Source organism: Cricetulus griseus, chromosome 3 (genome assembly GCF_003668045.3).
Source record: "Cricetulus griseus strain 17A/GY chromosome 3, alternate assembly CriGri-PICRH-1.0, whole genome shotgun sequence".
NCBI classification, from domain to species: Eukaryota; Metazoa; Chordata; class Mammalia; order Rodentia; family Cricetidae; genus Cricetulus; species Cricetulus griseus.
Window position 1 is genome coordinate 159156136 of NC_048596.1, and position 20716 is coordinate 159176851.

Sequence of the window (20716 nt, forward strand, 5' to 3'; positions counted from 1 at the left end):
CACCCACGTACTCAGCAACAAAGCAAACCTCAACAGATACAAAAAAAAAAAAATTTGGAATAACCCCCTGTATCTTATCAGATCACCATGGTTTAAAGTTAGAATTCAACAACAACAAATTGCAGAAATCCTACAGTTTCATAGAAGTTAAACAATGCTCAATTGCATCACCCCTGGGTAAAGGAAGAAACTAAAGACTTCTTAGAATTCAATGAAAATGAATTCCCAAACTTATGGGACACTTTGAAAGCACGTAAAGAAACTAGAGAATAGTCACACTAGAGAATTAACGGCACAACTGAAAGCTCTAGAACACAAGAAGCAAACTCACAAAAGAGGAGTAGAGGCTAGGAAATAATCAAATTGAGGGCTGAAATCAATAAATCGAAATGAAGAAAACAATACAAAGAATCAGAGAGAATATGCAAATTAACAAAATCAGAAAGAAAAAGGGGGACATAACAACAGACACTGAGGAAATCCAAAGAATCATCAGGTCATACTTTGAAAACCTGTACTCCACAAAATTGGAAAATTTAAAGGAAATGGACAATTTTCTGGATAGGAATAACTTACTGAAATTGAATCAAGAAAGGATAAGCAATTTAAACAGACTTATAACCCCTAATGAAATAGAAGCAGTCACCAAAAGTCTCCCAACCCACCCTCCAAAAAAACCCCAAAAGCCCAGGACCAGATACCTTCAGTGCAGAATTCTGCCAGAAATTCAAAGAACTATTACCAATTGTTCCACACAATAGAAGCAGAAGAGTCATTTCCAAACTCTTTTTATGAGGCTACAATTTCCTTGGTACCCAAACCACACAAAGACACAACTAAGAAAGACCAATCTCCCTCATGAACATTGATGCAAAAATGCTCAATAAAATGCTGGCAAATCGAATCCAAGAACACATTAGGAAAAATCATCCACCATGATCAAGTAGGCTTCATCCCAGAGATGCAAGGATGGTTCAACATAAAAAAAATCTGTCAATGTAATCCACCATATAAACAAACTGAAAAAGAAAAACCACATGATCATCTCACTAGATGCTGAAAAAGCCTTTGACAAAAATCCAACACCCCTTCATGGTAAAGGTCTTGGAGAGAATATGGATACAAGGAACATAACTAAACATAATAAAGGCAATATACAGCAAGCCAACATAAAACTAAATAGAGAGAAACTCAATGCGATCCTTCTTAAATCAGTAACAAGAAAAGTCTGTCCACTCCTGCCTCAAATGATGTGATAGACTTTGATGATCCCCCATGGGAGGCCTCACCCTCCCTGAGGCGTGGAGGGGGGTAAAATAGGAGTGGGTGGGGGGCATGGAAGGACGGGAGGGAGAGGGAAACTAAGATTGCTTTTAATTCAAATAAAAAATAATTAAAACAAAAAACCTTTTGTAATTCTCAGTTTAGTATAACGGTGCTTTAGAAAATTGCTTCCCAAGTGTGTCCTCAAAAGAGTAGAATTTGGCAGTTTTACAGAAATTTTATTAAATTGGTCATCTCTTGTCTGTCTGTCTGTCTGTCTGTCTGTCTGTCTGTCTGTCTATCGATCTATCATAAACTGAGTAGATCTAGCTTTGTGTACAAATTAAATATAACTGCTAAGTTGGGGCTAGATTCTCCAGGAGAGAAATCCAAATCAACCTGTTATTGTTCATTCAATTGCCAATTGGATCAATCCACTGTCACTCTGGCTCTGGATCTGAGGTTCTGTCCAATCAGAGGCATTAGTGCGAGGCTTGCCCAATCAGGAGCAAAGACACAGTGTGATGGACTCATTATTGTCTCAGACCAGCCATCTTGGGACCTGTCGCCGGGTGCCGTCCCCTTTCAGAGGGCCCCTCCTGGACACTTTGTGCTCCTCTGTGGTCCGGTGCCTCGGTGGTGTGGGGTGAGCCATAGTGAGGACTTGGGATGCCCGGGAAGCTGGAGATGGTGAGTGAGGCGCGTGCTAGCCGGAGAGCAGCTGTGCACTCTGTCGCCTGTCGCTGTGGGGTTGGGGCTGGATCGGCTCCTGTCGGTTCCCTGCTCCTGGAGTTGAGTCCTGCTGCAATCCTCCCTGCGAGCTCTGCCCTGGAATGTGTGGCGGCCGAGTCGGGAAAGCAGCTGTAACGGGTCGGCCAGCGCCACTGTACCGGCCAGGAACGCGGTGGGACGACCTGTCGGTGGAGCCAGGCGGGAGTCTGGGGCCCGGGTCCCACCCGAGGACTCTGGGGGAGCTCCCGAGCTGCCGCAAAGCCCGGACTGCTTTGTCTCCACTGGGTGCTCAGATCCCTGCGTCCCTAGACAACAACCATTGCAGCAGCATCGGGCGGCGGATTCCTTTCCCCTACAGCATCTAAGGGACTGTTATCATCTCAGCGGTTACAGTTACCCGGCTCTCCACCTCCTAGAACTCCACCCGTGTTCTGGTCCTTTCCCTGACCCCCCACTACCGCCGGGTCCCACCCGCCGCTGTAGCTTTGCCTCTGCCTGGGTTTATGTCTCTGACTGTCCTTTTGGATCTGCTTGATTTCTCATCTTTGAGCTGCTGTGACTGTTTCTCTGACAGTTTGAATATAGTCCTGTATGTCACTTACCCCGCTAGCTCGGTTGTCTGGGCCATCTTTCCCTGGGTCTCTCACCACCTCTTCTGCAGGACGCATTTCCTTTGAAAAACTGGGTTACTAAGACAAGGTTTGGAATCCAGGTGACAGCGTTCTTACTGCTTGATGCAGATCTTATCCTCTATCAGCTACTCTGTGTGTGTGTGTGTGTGTGTGTGTGTGTGTGTGTGTGTGTGTGTGTGTGTGTGTGTGTGTGTGTGTGTGTGTGTCTGTCTGTCTGTCTGTCTGTCTGTGCGCGCGCGCACGTGCCCGCGTGTGTTACTGAGTGAGGCTCAACCTTGGGATTGTTAGGCAAGCGATTTGCTAAGAACCACCTTCCCAGTATCGTTTTGTTTGCTGGGGTTTTTTTGTTTGTTTTTGTTTTTGTTTTTTTTTCCGAGACAGTATCTTACAGGGAGCCCAGAATGATCTTGAACTTGGACCCCCCAGCATTGGTCTCCAGAGGTGTTGAGATCAAAGTCTGGAGCCCTCAGGATTGTGTCCTTTTTTTGTGGAGATAAACAATGGAGCCCAGTTCAAAATTGGCATTTTTCAGGTCTCCAGGTACTGATTCTCCTCCCCAGTCCCCAACTGCACGCTGGTCTCCTGAACATATGTCCAGGGCAGATCTGGGGCCAATTGGAGATGCACAGAAGCCATGGATGGGTCTGTTCTTTAGGATCCCTGGACCTTGCCAAGAGCCCTCTGCATTCAAGGTGATGCCTGAGGAATCCCAGATGATGTAGCAAAAGATAGGTGTGGACAAGGGCAGAGATGGTGACCCTCTTCCACCCCGCAAAAAAAGCGAAAAGCACTGATAGATTTGTTGGCTATTATTAGAGCCCCAGGACCAAATACTGGGAGGTGAGGTGGCGTTCTTCAGTTCTCTTTCTTCTCAGACCTGGGCGGTCATGACAGTGGTGAGCAGATGCTGTTGGTGGGGAATATGACTCAGAAGCACAGAACTGTGGATTCTAGAACAGGCACGTCCCTCTAGTCTGGAAAAGGCCCCTGCTGAGGTCTTGAGTCCTGGTGTGCCAGTCTCAGGAGGCAGATGGAAAAGAGACAAGAGGCTAGCTAAGAAAAAGAGAGGAACTGCACTCAAAACCTGATGAGGGTCCACACAGCTTCTCCATTTGGGTGTTCCTATATGTTTGCAAAGGCATTCCTACAGCCCTTTCCCTTCCCCTTTTGATTATATTCTTCAAACAGGCTCTCTGTAGACAAGCAGAGTCTGGAACTCTTTATGGAACTCAGGCTAACCTCAAGCTAGAAGCAATCCTCCCCCGTCTTCCAATCACAGGGATTCATACACATTCACCAGCAGCCCACGGGTCCCTGTTCCTCTGCATCCCCTCCCTCATCTCTGTGTGTCTGTCTCCTTGGTGGCTTATCTCTGAGTGAGTGAGGAGCCCTTGCTAGGGACTGCACATGTGTCAAGTGGATACAGGATGTCAGGAACTCTCCGCAGAGCCCCGACCCTCCTCCTTTGACCCCATTCAGTACAGTCTTGAAGTGAAACAAAGGAGGGACCTATATGTGGGGTTCCAAACCTGACTTCAAGCCAGGAGTGGTTGTGCAGGTTGCAATTCTTGATACCTGGAAGGGTGAAGCAGGAGGAACTAGCAGAAGTTTGAGACCATTGTGTACTACTGACAACTCATGCGTTATGTCAGAAAACAAGTCTGCGGCAGCACAGCGCGGTGGCGGAGTACTCACCTGGCATTTGCAGGACTCTGCCCCCTGTTCCCAATGACCTTGTTTCTGTAGAACCCCAGAGAGGCCGGTGTCCTGGAGGATCACAGTGTTCCTCTGGACAGTGGGACACTGTCACCCCTGCCTGGCATTGTGCTGGCACCCAGCCAGGCAAGAATAAGACTGCCTCTGAGCGGTGAGGAGCACATCTCAGCAGACCTCTGATGTGGCCCTGGAACCAAGAGGTGGCGTGGTACTGGGAGATCTGTCCATTGCACAATGGACAGCCAAAGCTGGGGACAAAGCTGAGGGGGTGCACTGTGTGCACACTGATAGTAGCTGGGCCCTCACAGGCTAGGAGAAGGTTCTCTGCAGTAGGCCCAGGGAAGCTCCAGGTGGCTGTGACAGTTCCGATGGACCTGTCTCTGAAGATGGATAAGGAACAAAAGGGTCTGGGCCAGGAGTGGTACTTGTGGGACGAAGAGTGGTCTGAGTGATGCAGGGAAGACAGGCCCATCATGTAATGTGAGACCTCAGGATGTCATATATAAGTAGGACACTATCTTATATGTGTTATATATGTGTTAAGCTGGGCTTCTCTGGTGGTTTGAATGAGAATGGCTCCCATAGGCTCATAATGTTTGAATGCTGGTTTCCTACTTGGGACACTGTTTAGCAAGGATCAGGAGGTATGGCCACCTTGGAAGAGGTGTGATCTTGGAGAAGATGTGCCACTATGTGAGGCCTTTGATGTTTCAAAAGCCCACACCAGGACCCATCTGGCTCTTTCTGACTCCTTCTATGGGTCAGATGTGAGCTCTCAGCTACTGCTTCAGAGAGCCACGCCTGCCGCCACTGTGCTCCCCACCATGATGGCCGTGGACTCACCCTCCAAAACTGTTGAGCCCTCAACCTAATGCCTTCTTTTATAAGTTGCCTTAGCCATGGTCTCTTCACAGCCATAGAACAGTGACTGAGACAACAAGAAGTGTACCCCTGTAATCCCAGCACTTGGGAGGCAGGAGGATTGTGAGTGTTTAGGGCCAGTCTGAGCTACAGGGTAAGACCTGTAAGCTACAGGGTAAGATATTCTCCAAAGAAATACCCAAAGCCCAATTGTTTGGACCTGAACTCCAGTGTAGCATTCCCAGCTCTGCAGTCTTGCTTAGTGGTTTATTCCCTCTCAATGGGTTTTCCTCTCCTATAAAATGGGGCCAAATCCATGTTTCATGGGGGCTGATGTAAGGGTCAGACTTGGTTCCACCCTGTCAGCACAGGTCTGGCAGAGCAAACTCTCTGTGGCACAGTTCTGTAAGTCTACTGTAAGCATTGTAGTAGCTGGGATGGAAAGGTTTTCTGGCACTTGGGAGCCACAGAATACTGAGTGTTAGAGCTTGGACAGAAAGGTATTCTGGCACTCACGAGCCAAGGAATATCACAGGTCACAGTAAGGGAAAGGTTTCCCCAGTGTAATAGCTCTGCTCCAGTTTGGCTCAGGTCTGGCTCAGGTCCCCAGAGTGTAACTTCTCCACTTCCCTGGGGAAGGTTCCCCCTATGATACAGCCCTGCTCTGCTCGCTCCACTCTGCTCTGCTCTGCTCTGGTGAAAAGTTGTTATTACATCGAAGGAAGGTCTCACCCAAACCTCATTCAAGAGATTTATTGAGAGGGAAGAATCCAGGAGAGTGGCAGAGGACAGCCAGACAGCCAGACAGCCACAAGCTGAACAGACACAGGGTTTATATAGAGATTCTTAGGGGCAGTTTTTCCAGGGAGATTTCCAGGGTGGGGATTAGTCAGATTTCAATCCCTGAGCTCAGATTGGCTAGATCTCCTGCTCAGGGATTGGTTGGTTTTCTGAACAGGTTCAGTTTCAGATTTGGCTCTGATTTCAGGGCCCAAGTGTGTTTCTTTCACTGGTTCTTTTTAGCCTTTTGGCTCTAATTTTAGGGCCAGGGTGTATTTTTTTTCCCCCACTGGCTCTGATTCCAGGGACAAAGTGTATGTCTTTGGCACTGGTTTCAGTGTCAGGGTTCATTTCTTTGGTTCTGGTTGCAGGGCCAAAGTGTATTTCTCTGGCTCTGCTCAGGGTATGTTTCTTTGGCTGGCCCTTTTCCCCTACGCCTACCCCATTGGGAATCACAGGCAGGAGGAACAGGAGTTTGAAACCAGTTAAAAGGTACATAGGAGCCTGGTGGCTGTGCACGCCTTTAATCCCAGCACTTGGGAGGCAGAGGCAGGCAGATCTCTGTGAGTTTGAGGATAGCCAGAGATACACAGAGAAACCTGTCTCGAAACTTCCCCCCTACCCCAAATTACATAGGAAATCTTGTCAGAGGGAGGGGGAGAGGAGGGTTGTTGCTCAGGGACAGAATCCTTGCTTAGCATCTGCAAGACCATCATGGGATCTACTACAGTCACACAAGTAACCCTTCTCAAAAATCCCAAAAACCCTGACTCTGTTGGATAAAAAAGACAGGAAGGATTTTTTGGAATGTGGAAAGTATTATTTTAAATGAGTACTCGTAACTATACAGTTCTGGTTACCTGCCACAGAGAGGGCCACTCCATTCTCCTTCAAGAAAGGATTTGTGGCCCACATGCTAGGGGTGTGGTTCAATGACAAAGTCCAATAGCAGCTGTTCAAAATCCCTTGAACTGGAAGCTGAAGACCTGTCAGGCTGTAACTGTCCCATCCCCAATGGACTCCTCTTGGGAAGAGGCTTCTGTCATAGCTCATTGACCTCCCATCTGTCTCTGCCTCCTGCCCTTCTTTAGATGGTCACTCATCCATCTTTTGTCCCCTTGTTACCACATGGAGGCTTGGCTGTCTCGAACCTGATCTTTCAGGGCCTTAGTTCCCCTTGGTTATCTGCATAATGACAGTATTAAAATAGGACAGCAGGGAATCTATATTGGCAGCCTCTGGGAGAGTGCTAGCCTCCAGGCAGCTCTCCATCCTCCTGGGTGAAGATCCAGGGCTCAGGCATCTGCTCTGTTAGCCCTGACAAGTTAGCCTGTTCCGTTTGACTCAGCTTTGCCTGAAGGTGGGCATAGCAAGGTCTAGCAAACCGAGTTCTGGAGGAGCCTGCCAGTCTTCCTCACTGAGACAGTGAAAAGCCAGCCTGTGTCATGGCCCCGTGGAAGTGATAAGTGAGCAGCATCTGTGTGGCTGGCACATCAGGCCTCAGGGAGGCTAACAAAGAAGGTGCTTGGGCTGAGAGACATACTGCATTACCTCAGAAAGTCGTTGCTTTACCTTATGTGTAGGGAAGGGAGGCCTGCAGAACTTGCTTCTCCAGTCAGCCAGAGAAAAGAGAAAGCATGGAAAAGATGGTCTTAGCCCCTATGCCCCATTCCCATGTCCCCATGGTAGTGTACACTTGCCATCCTAGCATTGAAGAGGCTAAATCTGGAGTATGTTTTGATTTGGAGGGTAGCCTGGGCTACCTAAAAAGACCCTGTCTCCCACCCTCACACACAGAAATACAGATTGTGGACAAGGCACACTAGTGGCACATTGTTAATGCTGCCTCTTGGGAGCTGAAGCAGGTGGATTATGACTTTGAGGCCAGCCTGCGCTCCACTTGAAACCCTGTGGATGGAGAGAGACCAGAGAGGTAAGCTGGTGGACACAGGATGATTCATGCCCGTCATTCCCCACTAAAGAGGCGGCGGCAGAAAGAATGCTGAGTTCTAGTCCTGTGAGGGAAGTCCTGCTCACTGCAGCATCTCGGTTCCTACTGGGAGAAAGCAGCAAAGGGAAAGTTCAGAAGAGGTGCCTTGCTTGACCTGAGTGCTGAAAGACAGAGTGCGTTGTCAGCGGACACCACATCTGTATCAATGTTGCTAGCTTTTGCAGAAAGGCAATTCTAGCACAGTAATTTAATTCTGTATGTGTAGGACATCAAAAACAGTGCGAAGATGCCAAAGGGAATGGTGTGAGGCCCCTGCAAGTGCTACGGCTGGCAAAGGAATGTCTTAGAGTGGCAAGAGGGAGGGAGCTCTGGTTCAGCACAACTTAATTAGGCAGACTGGTTCAAGCTTTCAGAGTCTGACCCAAAGCTGCTTATTTTTGACAATAATAAGCACAGTACAATTTTGGAAAACAGGCATACATCCCCTTGCATTGAAGAGAAAAGCCAGTGTATATAATTCCCCCAGTTTCTCTAGTGCTATCTGTGAGCACAAAGACTTTGTGCCTCCTACATCTCCCTGTTTCTAAGTTTTTAAAGAAAAAATAGTGGCTGTTATAGAGCCCATGGTTGAATGCATTGTCTCTATGGCTAGTCTAATTAATACAGCAAGCATAAGAGAATTATAAGAATAGCTAACAGAGGACCAAGAGAAAGGGAAAGCCTCCTTAACCATGATGGCCATTCAAAGGTCACTTGATGGCTGGAGAGATGGTTCAGAGGTTAAGAGCACTGAGTGCTCTTCCAGAGGTCCTGAGTTCAATTCCCAGTAACCACATGGTGGCTCACAACCATCTGTAATGAGATCTGGTGCTCTCTCCTGGTCTGCAGGCATACATGCAGGCAGAACAGTGTATACATAAATAAATAAATAAATAAATAAATAAATAAATAAATAAATAAATAAATAAATAAATCTTTCTTTAAAAAGTCACTTGAGAGATTTCATCTATCTCTTTATGCAAATCATTAATTTGACCATCAATAGTATAAGAAAAATCCAACACATTAAAGCAGCACATGCCAGGAATTGTTGACAAACACAATTATGCTTGAGCAACAAATAATCTATAGTAGCTCTGTGTTGTAAAACTGTGGTCCTCAATTCACCATCTCTTGATTGACTTCTGCTAATATGTTTGCTGGAATATTATTAGTTTGACTTATCATGCTGGCCATCTTTGTGTAAGTACCGCACACTAACTGATTGCACCACTGGAGCACCCGAAGGCCATCTTTAAGACCTTGTATCCCAGTAACTATTCCTGGGAGGGGCAATAAAAAGCCCATTGAAGGTGTGAATATTAAGGATCCAGTACATGCAAAGAATCATCACAAGGTGATGTTCCCTCTCTGTTTTTTTCTAGACAGGGTTTTTCTGTGTAGCCTTGGTGGTTCTTAATTCTATTGATCAATTACAAGGATTTACTGAGTAAAGTGGGTGTAATATAGTCTGTCGTACATAAACCTTTATAACCTGCAGGAAGGGCAGTGTAAGTAGCATTTACACACACACACACACACACACACACACACACACACACACACACACAAGTTCATCCCAGAGTTCAGGGTATTATTAGAGGTGGAATTGCAATAGGGAGGGATATAAGTACATTTAAAGCATAAACAATGTGAGAGAAAAACACCACAGATAGGAATATCATTGTTTTTGACATCTGAGTAATACCGCATTATGTAAATGTACCACATTTTTGTTTGTTTTTTTCTCAATTTCTTTAAGAGAATTTTTCACTTCCTCTTTAAGGGCCTCCATCTACTTCATAAAGTTATTTTTAAGGTCGTCTTCTTGTACTTCTTCTGTGTTGGAAACTGTAGGATTGCTGGGTTCTGGCAGTGCCATACTGCCCTTTCTGTTGTTGAATGTGTTCTTACACTGTCATTGGTACCTGTTCTTCCAACTGGTGTGGGTTGTGCCTGTGCCTATGTAGTCTTCTGGGGTTGTGGAGAAGGATTAGCCACAAAGAGGATGACCAGGTATGTGGGGTTGGGCATCAGAGTGGGTTTTGGGAGAACAGAATCCAGTGGGTGGTGTTGGTGTTGGTGCAGCCTGGAGGTAGGTTTCTGGTGCTGGGAACTGCACTAGAGCAGTGGAGTTCCACCAGAGTTGGGGGTGCGGCCCAGCTGCCTGGTTGGTGCTGAGATAGGTAGGGAGGGACACAGAAAGTGCCTGGGGTTTAGGTCTGGTCATTGGGGCAGTTCAGCTGGGGGCCAGTCACTCACCTGTTCTTCCAGCTGGTGTGGGTTGTGCCTGTGCCTGTGCAGTCTGCTGGCATTGCAGCGGGGGATGGCTGGCCACAAGGAGGAAGACCAGGTTCACGAGGCAGGTCTTGGAGGAACAGAATCCATCGGGTGGTTGCAGGGTGGTGCAGCCTGGAGGCAGGTCTCTCACCTCTTGCCCAAGATGTTGCATTTTGATGAAAAAGTTGGTGAGATTTTGAGTGGCCTGAAAAAGTATTAGGAGTGAGGAAGAGGCCAGTGTGCTGGCTTGAGCATTAGCGGTGTTAACGGGTCTGACTAATTAGAATGAGCACGAATGTGAGTTACAAAGAATGTTGAGTTTGTTGTCATATAGACACCTGAAGGGAGAGAAATACTTGTGAAATAACATTAGTAGTGGGGTTGGGTTCAAGTCTTGCAGTTTCTAAAAGAGAGTGTTTGAGCACAATATGCAGAACCAGTTAAAATAGTCAATGATTGGGAAACATCTAATAACAGCTGATTGAGTTCAGTGACTTCAGACTGTTACTGCACAACCTGGGGTAGATCCAGGCTTTTTTTTTTTTTTTTTTTTTTTTTGAGGAACAAGTGGAATTTGTATACATAACATGCTCGTTGTCCTTTTGAAGAGCCATCTGTAAAAGCATTGAGAGCAATTTATGGGATTTTTAAATGTAATTTTAGGCAATCCCCAGGAGGTATCTTCAAAAAAATCTTTAAAGGATCTTTTAGATAATGATTACATATAGATCATGAATAGCATGCTAGTGAAGCCTGCCATTTGTTATCACTGTGGAACAAAATAATCAACCTGCATTTCATTTAGTGGCACAATGGTTTCCATGTGCTCTTTACCGGTAAGTTCTTTATGATCTGTCCTTCCCATCATTATTAAGTCTATAATTTCTTGCAAATAAGAAGTTACAATTGTTGTTGAGAATTATGGCATGCATACATTTCTATGATACCATTACCTTATTGATAGGTAATTCCAAAAGCAGAAAAAGAGGGGTTAAGGATAAGTAATTGGTAAGGAAGTGAAGGATTAATTATATGAGCTACTGTTTTAGCAGCAGCATTATTTAGTAGGCTAATTTCCCTATTTGCTTCAGGTGTTATCTGTCTTATAGCATTTAACTGAGAGTCTCCAGAAAGCAATTTAAAGAGTGGAGCCAAACTCTTAATCACGATAAGCAGATACGCAACTGACATGGCCCAAAAGTTTTTGTACGTAATTGAGGGTGCACTGTTTGGGAAGTTTTAATTTTAAACAGATGATAATGGCAATTTTTTGTTGAGAAATGATATATCCTAAATAATTATAAAGTGGGTTCTTTGTATTTTATCTGGAACTGTGTTTAAATTTTGTTCTTTTAGTTTATGTACCCTGAAAGTTTAGAGCTGGTGGGATGAGCAGGAGAGGAGAATGCCATGCTTATAACAAATGATCAATACCTTAGGAAATTTAATCAGCACCAGTTTGGGTGCTTAGTGTACATAATATTGGCATATAATGGGCTATTCTTCGTCCTCTGCGATTAACCCTTCCATTGCTATCTGGTCGTTGGCTATTGATTATTTAAAGTAGTGACAGAGAACGCAAAATGTTCCTTATCATCGGGATGTGAAGGAATAGACAAACAGGTTTTTAAGTCAAATATAATAATGTAATGTCCCTGGGAGGCCTGGCTGGAGGTCCTCATTGTTTTCATAGTAGCATTTATGCTCCTAAGATCATGTAACAGTCAAGATTTATTCTTTGCCTTTCTATGAACTACAAAATTAGGAGAATTCCAAGGACTAACTTAGGGCTGTCTATTTCTTAGATGCAATTGCGCCTGTACTAGAAGTTGGGCCTGTTTTAATTTCCCCCCCCCCCCACGTGCAATCCCCGAATGACTGGATATTGTTCCTGAGCCTAGTTTATTTTTTGTTGCCTAGGTTGGTTTCCCCATTTGTCGTAGGACTAGGGGTTGCCCTAGTTGGAAGTTTAAAGGCTTACCCTCCTTGTCAAATTTGAATTAACATTCTTGTTTGTCTGTTTGTTTGAGACAAGGTCTCACTATATAGCTCTGGCTGTCTAGAAACTCAATATGTGGGTCAGGATGGCCTCAAACTGCCTCTTGAGTGCTGGGATTAAAGGCATCAATATTCTTCCGCCCAATGTTTTCCTCCTGTACATTGTGGGGAAAGGTGAGTTAGATTATCAGATTTTTTTGAATTAATTCTTTTCAAAGTCCTCTATTTCCACATTCAAAGCAAGGTCCTTTTTGAAATGTTTCGGAATGGCTGCTTCAGTGGCTGCTGCAACATGAGAGGAGTTGAGTGGTCATTACCCAGTTAGAACTCGCACATTTAACTGGTTCTGTGGCTCTACACTCTGTGGTGGCCTGAACAGGATATCTGCAGCTTCCTCCATGCGTTAGCAAGACATTCAGGCCAAGACTCACTAACTTTCTGTCTTAAAGTGGCCAGAGGAGCCAGTTTCTCCATGATCAGTAGTTCTCCAGGCTCACCGTGCACAAAGGTGCACTTGGTCTGAGTACTGAGCGGAACCATTCATTTGTTCTAGAATGTCACTAAATTGTTCCACTCGCAGAAACATGCCCAAATTAATAGGGGCGTTGTTGCTACAGTTTCTGTCCCCTTTTCCTCCTACTCATCTCATCGTAATAGTTTGTGTTCCACATCAAGTATTATCCTGGAGCTCAGGAAGCTTTGTCTATTTTCTTATAGTCCCAAAGAGTGACAATATCTTTCTTAGTTAGGGTTTTATTTTTGTGAAGAGACACCATGACCCAGGTAACTCTTATAAAGGAAAACATTTCATTGGGACTGGCTTCGAGCTTATCATCATCGTGATAGGGAGCGTGGCAGTGTGCAGGCAGACATGGTGCTGGAGAGTAGCTGAGAGTTCTATGCCCAGATCCATAGACAGCAGGAAGATAGAGCCACTAGGCCTGGCTTGAGAATTGGAAACCTCAAAGCCTATCTTTAGTGACACAATTCCTCCAACTGAAAGACCCCCAGACCCCTAAGGGCCTCAGGATCCCAAGGAGCCCCCAAGACTCAGAAACCAGACCAAGAGCTGCAAAAGCAAGAGGGTTTATTGAAGGAATGAGCATTCAGGTGTCAGCAATATCGAGGAAGCTGCGCACCCCAGCAAGGGTTACAGGCTCCTTATATAGGAAAAACCACAGATCAGCATACAGGCAAGGGGCACAAGGTGAGTGATTACAAAGTGTGATCCCATGTTAGAGTGGTCACCCAGGTGTGACCTGCTTTTTTACAAAGGAAAAACCATAGAAAGTACCCTGTAAAGTCCTTGATTGTCTGTTGGCCAGCCAGGTGTGACCCAGAGAGGGTTGTCTTGGCGATCGCCCCCGTCTAAACCATAGGATGTGCCCGGGGCTGGGGCAGCTTCCTGGTAACGGGCCAAGGCCTGTGGGGAACTTTTCTCTCTCTGTGAACTAAAATCTTTCACAACAAGGCCACACTTCCAAGTAGTGCCACTTCCTATGAGCCTATGGGGACCATTTCATTCAAACCACCATAATATTTGTTTTAATTAGAGTTTCTATTGCTGTGAAGAGACACCTTGACTACAGCAACTCTTATGAAAGAAAACATTTAATTGGGGCTGGCTTACAGTTTCAGAGGTTTAGTCCATTATTGTCATGACACGCAGGCAGGCATGGTGCTGGAGAAGGAGCTGAGAGTTCTGCATCTTGATCTGCAGGCAGCTGAAGGAGACTGTCACACTAGGCCTGGCTGAGCGTAGGAGACCTCAAAGCCCAACTCCAGTGACGCACTTCCTTCAACAAGGCCACACCTCCTAATAGGGCCACTCCCCATGGACCAAACATTCAAACACATGAGTCTATAGGGACATTTCTATTCAAACCACCACAATATTCCTGCTTAAATTTTTCCACATCATACCAGTAAATGCTATTGTCAGCAATGAGTTTTCTAAAAATATTTAGGAACTGAAAAGTAAATGGGCGATACTGATGAACATTTGGGTCTTGATGATTTGAAATCACAGGTTATCATAGGACTGACATGAGAGGGTTAAACATAAACTGTCCAAGCATTTCCTGTTCATTATTTTCCTCATCTTCCAAATGTAGTCTCTGGAAGTAAGGCAGCATAGACTGAACTTCTGAATCGGATTGATGAGAATGAATATTTGTTGTACATGGATATAAATTTGGGGCTCTTGAAAGGGGAGGCAGCATATCTAAGTCAATCTCCTTAGCCATGGGAGTGGTAGCCCCTTGCTGAGAAGTGTCCCGGGAATCCAGAGGATTTTTTCATGGTCCTCAGGTGGATTCAAGCAGTGCATTACTGCAGTCCAGACTTCAAAATAACTGACAGAGATTTTAACTTCTTTCTCATGGGATGTTTTTACATTGACTCCTATACATTTCCAATTTTCAAAATCTATGGTTCCTTGTTTAGGGAACCAAGGATTAAATTTACAGTTGCTTGTACAAAATTATAGAGCTGTTGCTTTGAACATTTTGCTCCGTTAGATTTTAACAAGTATTTCAGTAATTGTATAAAGTGCTTTGTCTTAGAGGACTGGGAAAATTCCATATTAATTCCACTCTCTCACTTACCGTCATGAACCCTTGAGTAAGAGGCATGGATTCCTGCCCCTAATTTCTTTCTTTTTTCTGCAGATTTTTTTTATTTAATTAGAAACAAGATTGTTTTACATGACAACCCCAGTTCCCTTTCCCTCCCCTCCTCCCCGACCCCCCCCAACTAAAGCCCCACCTATCACATATCCTTTCTGCTCCCCCTGGATGGTGAGACCTTCCATAGGGTGTCATCGGAGTCTATGGTATCCTTTGGGATAGGGCCTAGGCCCACCCCTCTGTGTCTTGGCTTAGGGAGTATTCCTCTATGTGGAATGTCTACCCCTGATTTCGATTTAAAGAATTTTTTTCTTATTGTCTTAGCCAGTGTTCTAGTGCTGTGACGAGATGAGATGCCATGACCATGACAACTCTTACAAAGGAAAGCATTTGATTGGGGGCTGGCTTACAGTTGAAGGTTTAGTACATTGTGTCGTGGCAAGAAGCATGGCAGCACACCGGCACACATAGTGCTGGAGGAGGAGCTGAGATTTCTACATCTGGACCTACAGTTAGCAGGAAGAGAGACTGTGGGCTTGGAATGGGGTTTTGAAACCTCAGAGCCCACCCCTAGTGACTCACTTCCTCCAACAAGGCCACACTTCCTAATCCTTTCAAATAGTCTTTCAAACACTGGTGACCAAGTGTTCAAATCTATGGGGCTATGGGAGCCATACTCATTCAAACCACCACACTCACCTTCTCCAAGGGTTGAGCCCCTTACATTGGGCACTAGTTGTGGGGGTTTCTGTAGATGCTATAGCCACAGCCAGTAGAGGAACTATGTGCCAGCACTAAGAAGGTAATCTGGTTTAGTATCGCCTAGGTAGCCAGACTGGTTCAAACTTCTGACCCCAAGCAGTTATTTTTTTTAACATATTTAAATACAGTGCAATTTTGGAAAAAAAGAAGTTTCCTAATGGCATTTATCACAAACTTAAGTCATGACTACATCAAAACTCCTTTGCAAAATGCATGGAACCTCTTTCATGAGAATGGGTTCTATTGACTAAGAAACAATGCTTGGAGTCTGTGAAATTTGGGTGAAACTTGGCCTTACAGAATAGCAGAGATCACCAGGCTATAAACAACATTCACTCCCAACTTTCTGGGTGGAAAACATGTAAATTCCTTCTGTTGAAGAGAAAAGCCTGAATGTAAAACATTCCTGATTTCTCTAGTGGTATCTATCTGTGAGTACCAGGACCTTGTGCCCTCCTGAAGAACAGAATTAATTTGTATACAGCTGTCAAGGCTGGAAGACAACTCCAGTGCTTAAAACCACATACTGCCAGCCTGTGATGGTGGCATACACCTTTAATCCAGCACACAGGAGGCAGAGACAGGCAGATCCCGGTGAGTTCCAGGACAGCCAGGGCTACACAGAGAAACTCTGTCTCAAACAAACAAACAAACAAACAAAGCATGTGCTGTTCTTGCAGAGGACTTGAGCTCCGTTCCCAGCATCCATGTTGGGAGGGTCACAGCTGCCTGTAACTTGTAGCTCCAAGAGATTCAAACCTTCTGACCTCTTCTGGCATCAATGGGTTGCTGCACTTACATACACAAGCACATAATTAAAAATAAAATCAATCTTTAAAAATACACAAAATCACACCTCTTACCTCACCAGAGACAAGAGTTTATTTTAGAATCAAAAATGAGTGATCCTGACTTTGAAACACTGATTTACAGTACCCCAAATTCCATGTTTCAATATGGTAACAATTTCATGGAGCTCCTATGGTAAAAATCAAATTAATGCATGAAAGCACTTGAGGTACACCAGTGGAGACATCGGGTAGGCAGTTTGAAGCAAGACCTCAAGTATGAGTCCCCACATCATCTGATATAATTCTTAGCCATTGGTTACTAGAAGCTTGTGGTCTGATACATTAACTAACCAATAATTAGCCAAGGCATCATGTGATAGTTACAAGGCTATCAGATAAGACACAGAGACTGAATATCGGGAGATGCGGGAGTGAAGAGTACCCAAGGTAATTTGTAATTGGACTGTGGAACTGCACCATTCCAACCTTTCCACAGTCCAAATTAAAGTTCTAATTAGTCCATCAGTTTTCATAAAAGGTGTAGTGTAGCCTGGGAGTGATAGCTCAGGCCTTTAATCCCAGCATTTGTGAGATAGAGGCAAATCAATAATTGAATTTAAGGCCAGCCTTGTCTACATAGCAAGTTCTAGGCCAGCCAGGGCTACAAGGAGAGACCTTGACAGGAAAAAAAAAAAAAAAAAAAAAGCTGCAAACGGTGCTAGTTGTTTCATTTCTGAGAATATCATATACTGTTTTTACTTCTCCTCCCTCTTCCTTGGACTACTCCCATGTCTCCTCCACTCTCTAATTGATGACTGCTTCTATAATTGCTACTGATATATCTTTCATAAACTTACATTGCTCGTGTGTGTGTGTGTGTGTGTGTGTGTGTGTGTGTGTGCGTGTGTGCATGTGTGCGTGTGTGGGTGCATGCATGTATTTAATGATGAGCACTTGGGGTTGGATAACTAACTTACTGAGGGACTCATCTTGAAGAAAACTGAGTCTCCTTTGATGAGCAGCCACTCATTGCCCGTGGCTCTTTAGGAGTGGGGCCTTGCTAAATTTCTCCCATATACTTGGGCATTTCAGCTGATACTGTCATTATGCAAGTCTTGCTTAGGGAACCATAGTGCACAGGTTTCATGGGTGCAGCTTCCCCATCATGTCTAGAAGATTCTTGTCGAAAATAATCTGGTCCTCTGGCTCTGGAAGTTTTTCCTTCCCCTCTTCTGTGATGCATCCTGAACAGTAGGAATAGGGTGGCGTTTTAGATGTAGCGATTGGGTCTGGGTACTCCCTGGTTACTTATTCTCTGCATTAGGCCAGTTGACTAAAGTTAAAGCAATGATACAGTCTAATAAGATGAACGTGTGTGTTTTGCTAACACAACACAATTCAGATATATACTAATTGATCCTTAAGTACTGAAAAGATGGTAGGAAAACTTCTTTGTTTTTTAAGACAGGGTTTCTCTGTGTAGCCCTGGCTGTCCTGGAACTCATTATGTAGACCAGGCTGGTCTTAAACTCACAGAGATTCACCTGCAGCATGAAAACATTTAAAGTTTTTTCTCCATAACTGAGCTATTTTTTTTTTTTTTTGTGAACAGTACAATAAAACATGGCAGTTCACAACAAACAGCTGGGCGTGGTGTGCTCTTGATATCTTGTGCTCAGAATCCATTCACATGGGATGACAGATTTAGTGCATAACATGTCTTTTTCCTAAGTTTCTTCTTCAGAGAGTCAAAGCATGCGGCAAAAGGTGTTATGTTGCATGTTTACTACTCCTGATGCAATATGGGGAATGCTGCCCCAAACACATTAGAATCATGGCATATTTGGTGCTGGACTAATTTTTGGTTGTGTTTTCAGAAACTGTTTAAGTATTGCCAGACTTTTTATTTGGCAATACTTGGCCTCTACATTCTGTTTTGTTTTGTTTTGTTTTGTTTTGTTTTGTTTCCTGAGACAGGGTTTCTCTGTGGCTTTGAAGGCTGTATTGGAACTAGCTCTTGTAGACCAAGCTGGTCTCGAACTCACAGTGATCCACCTGCCTCTGCCTCCCGGGTGCTGGGATTAAAGGCATGTGCCACCAATGCCCGGCGGCCTCTACATTCTTATGTGACCTTATATGGAGTTATAATTCACATTTAAAGAAATGTCTTTTGGATTTAGTTATTCTACATGTTTTGATCCACATATGTACCTGTGCCACATTCATGCCTGGCGGCTGGAGAAGTCGGAATAGGGTGTTGGATCACTTGGGCCAGATGCTACAGGTGGTTGTGAGCCATGGTGTGACAAAACCAGGGACTTCTGAAAGCAAAAGAAGTGCCCCTAACCTCTGTGTCGTCTCTTCAGCCCCAGTAATCCATTTCAACAGCCGTGCAACTTGGGGCATAGATTTTATTAAAATACTGTGCCACCAGCCTGAAATTTTGCATTTTCATTGAGGTTCTTGCTTTTCCAGATTTGGTACTATTTTTATGTGGCTGGAGGTACACATGTCTTCCCCTTGCTCTTTATAGCACAATTATCACACACATATGTTATTCCTTGGATTTTGTCTCCATTTTAAGTTCATGGAAAGTCTACAATCCTATTTTCTTGAATCACTGTACTAACACAGAAGATATTTATATTGATTTTTCTTTCCCCAAAAACAGACCATGTGTTTTGTTTTGTTTTGTTTTGTTTTGTTTTGTTTTGTTTTGTTTTTTATGGTCACTGTGACATAAGCTATACACATCTGGGAAAGGGCATCTCGATTGGGAAAATGCCTCAATCAGGTTGTCCTGGAGGTAAGTCTTTGACTGATGATTGGTGTAGGAAGGTCCAGCCTGTTGTGGGTAGAGCTACTGTTGGACAATTGGTCAGGATTGTATAAAAAAATTCAAACTAAGCAAGTCATAGAGGCCAATAACCAGAGCTCTCTACTCCAGTGTCTGTCATGTGTCCCAGCCTTGGCTTCCCTGGAGGGTGGACTGTCACTTGAAAGCCAAACAAGCTCTTTCCTCCCCAGGTTGTTTTTTTGTTTGTTTGTTTGTTTTGTTTTTTTGTTGCTGTTGTTTTGTTTTCTTACAGTAATAGAGAAGCTAACTAAGCCAGAATACAAATAGAGCTGCACCTTCTGTAAGATGCTGTTTAAGTGTATGTCACAGTGAAGACTGGGGTGTCATTTTCTGTTCCCAAGGCTTAATGGTGCCAGGGTCAAAAAGAGATGTGTCATTACAGGGATCGGTGTCATTTGAGGATGTGGCTGTGGACTTCACGTGGCGGGAGTGGCAGGAGCTGGATGCTTCCCAGAGGACCCTCTACAGGGATGTGATGCTGGAGACCTACAGCAGCCTGGTGTTTGTGGGTGAGTCCAGCCCTCTGTAAGTCCACCAGCAACTCCCTTCTGCCCGGTTGATAAGTAAATTAGTTGATGGCTAACTGTTGGTAGTAACTGATAGACATTGAGAAGACACACTCCCATGCATATTTATGTAGGACAGTGTGTCTTTGCTATGTACTTACAGATGTGTAATGATCAGATGATGGTACCTGGTGAATCTGTCAGCTCAGATAATCTTTGTGGATTATTTAAAATTTCTCTGACAGCTATTATCAAATAGGTAATTTGCCAACTATAAATTCACTGCTGTTCTGCTGAACATTACAAGTTTCTCATTCCTGCCAAATGCACCCCAGTGGCTAGACACATCTTTTTTTCTGTGTCTTTGTCCTCTATCTTTTCCATGCTTTAATAACCAGTACTTTACAGCTTTGAGGTAAATTATAGCTTGCAAGAATGATGGGAACATGCCAAGCTCTGTTTCTGTCACATTTTACTTGTATCTTCTGATATTGCTACCCTTTTCTCTGGGCTTTCATCTTTCAGTGTTTTATATTCCTTTCTTTTCTTCTTACTTCATGGCTGGTTGTGTAGCTGGGAGGCTGGTCCCTGGCATCCTCTTCTCCTTCTCCTGCTCTCACTCTTCCCTCCTCTGTCTTCCTCAGCCTAGATTTCTCCTCCAATTTATTCTGTCTGTCTGCCAGCCCCACCCATCCCTCTCCTGCCTAACTATTGGCCATTCAGCTCTTTATTAGACCAATCAGGTGTTTAGACATGCAAAGTAACAAAGCTTTACAGAGTTAAACAAATGCAACATAAAGTATGTAACACATCTTTGCATCATTAAACAAATATTCCACAGCATAAATGAATGTAACACATCTTCAACTAACATTTCCCCCTTTTATCTAAATAAAAATGAAAAGTTTTAACTTTAACATA

General features: G+C 44.4%; 1 protein-coding gene across 2 annotated transcripts in view; it reads left to right on the plus strand.

Moving 5' to 3' along the window:
- The first annotated feature begins 1813 nt into the window (after positions 1 to 1813).
- LOC100754794 (zinc finger protein 300) overlaps positions 1814 to 20716 on the plus strand; it is a 47484-nt gene continuing 28581 nt past the window's right edge. For both annotated transcript variants that reach the window (XM_027406281.2, XM_027406282.2), the window contains exons 1-2: positions 1814 to 1953; positions 19672 to 19798. In XM_027406281.2, coding sequence (XP_027262082.1) covers positions 1933 to 1953; positions 19672 to 19798 — 148 coding nt within the window. In that variant the 5' untranslated portion in view covers positions 1814 to 1932. The remainder of the gene's footprint in view (positions 1954 to 19671; positions 19799 to 20716) is intronic.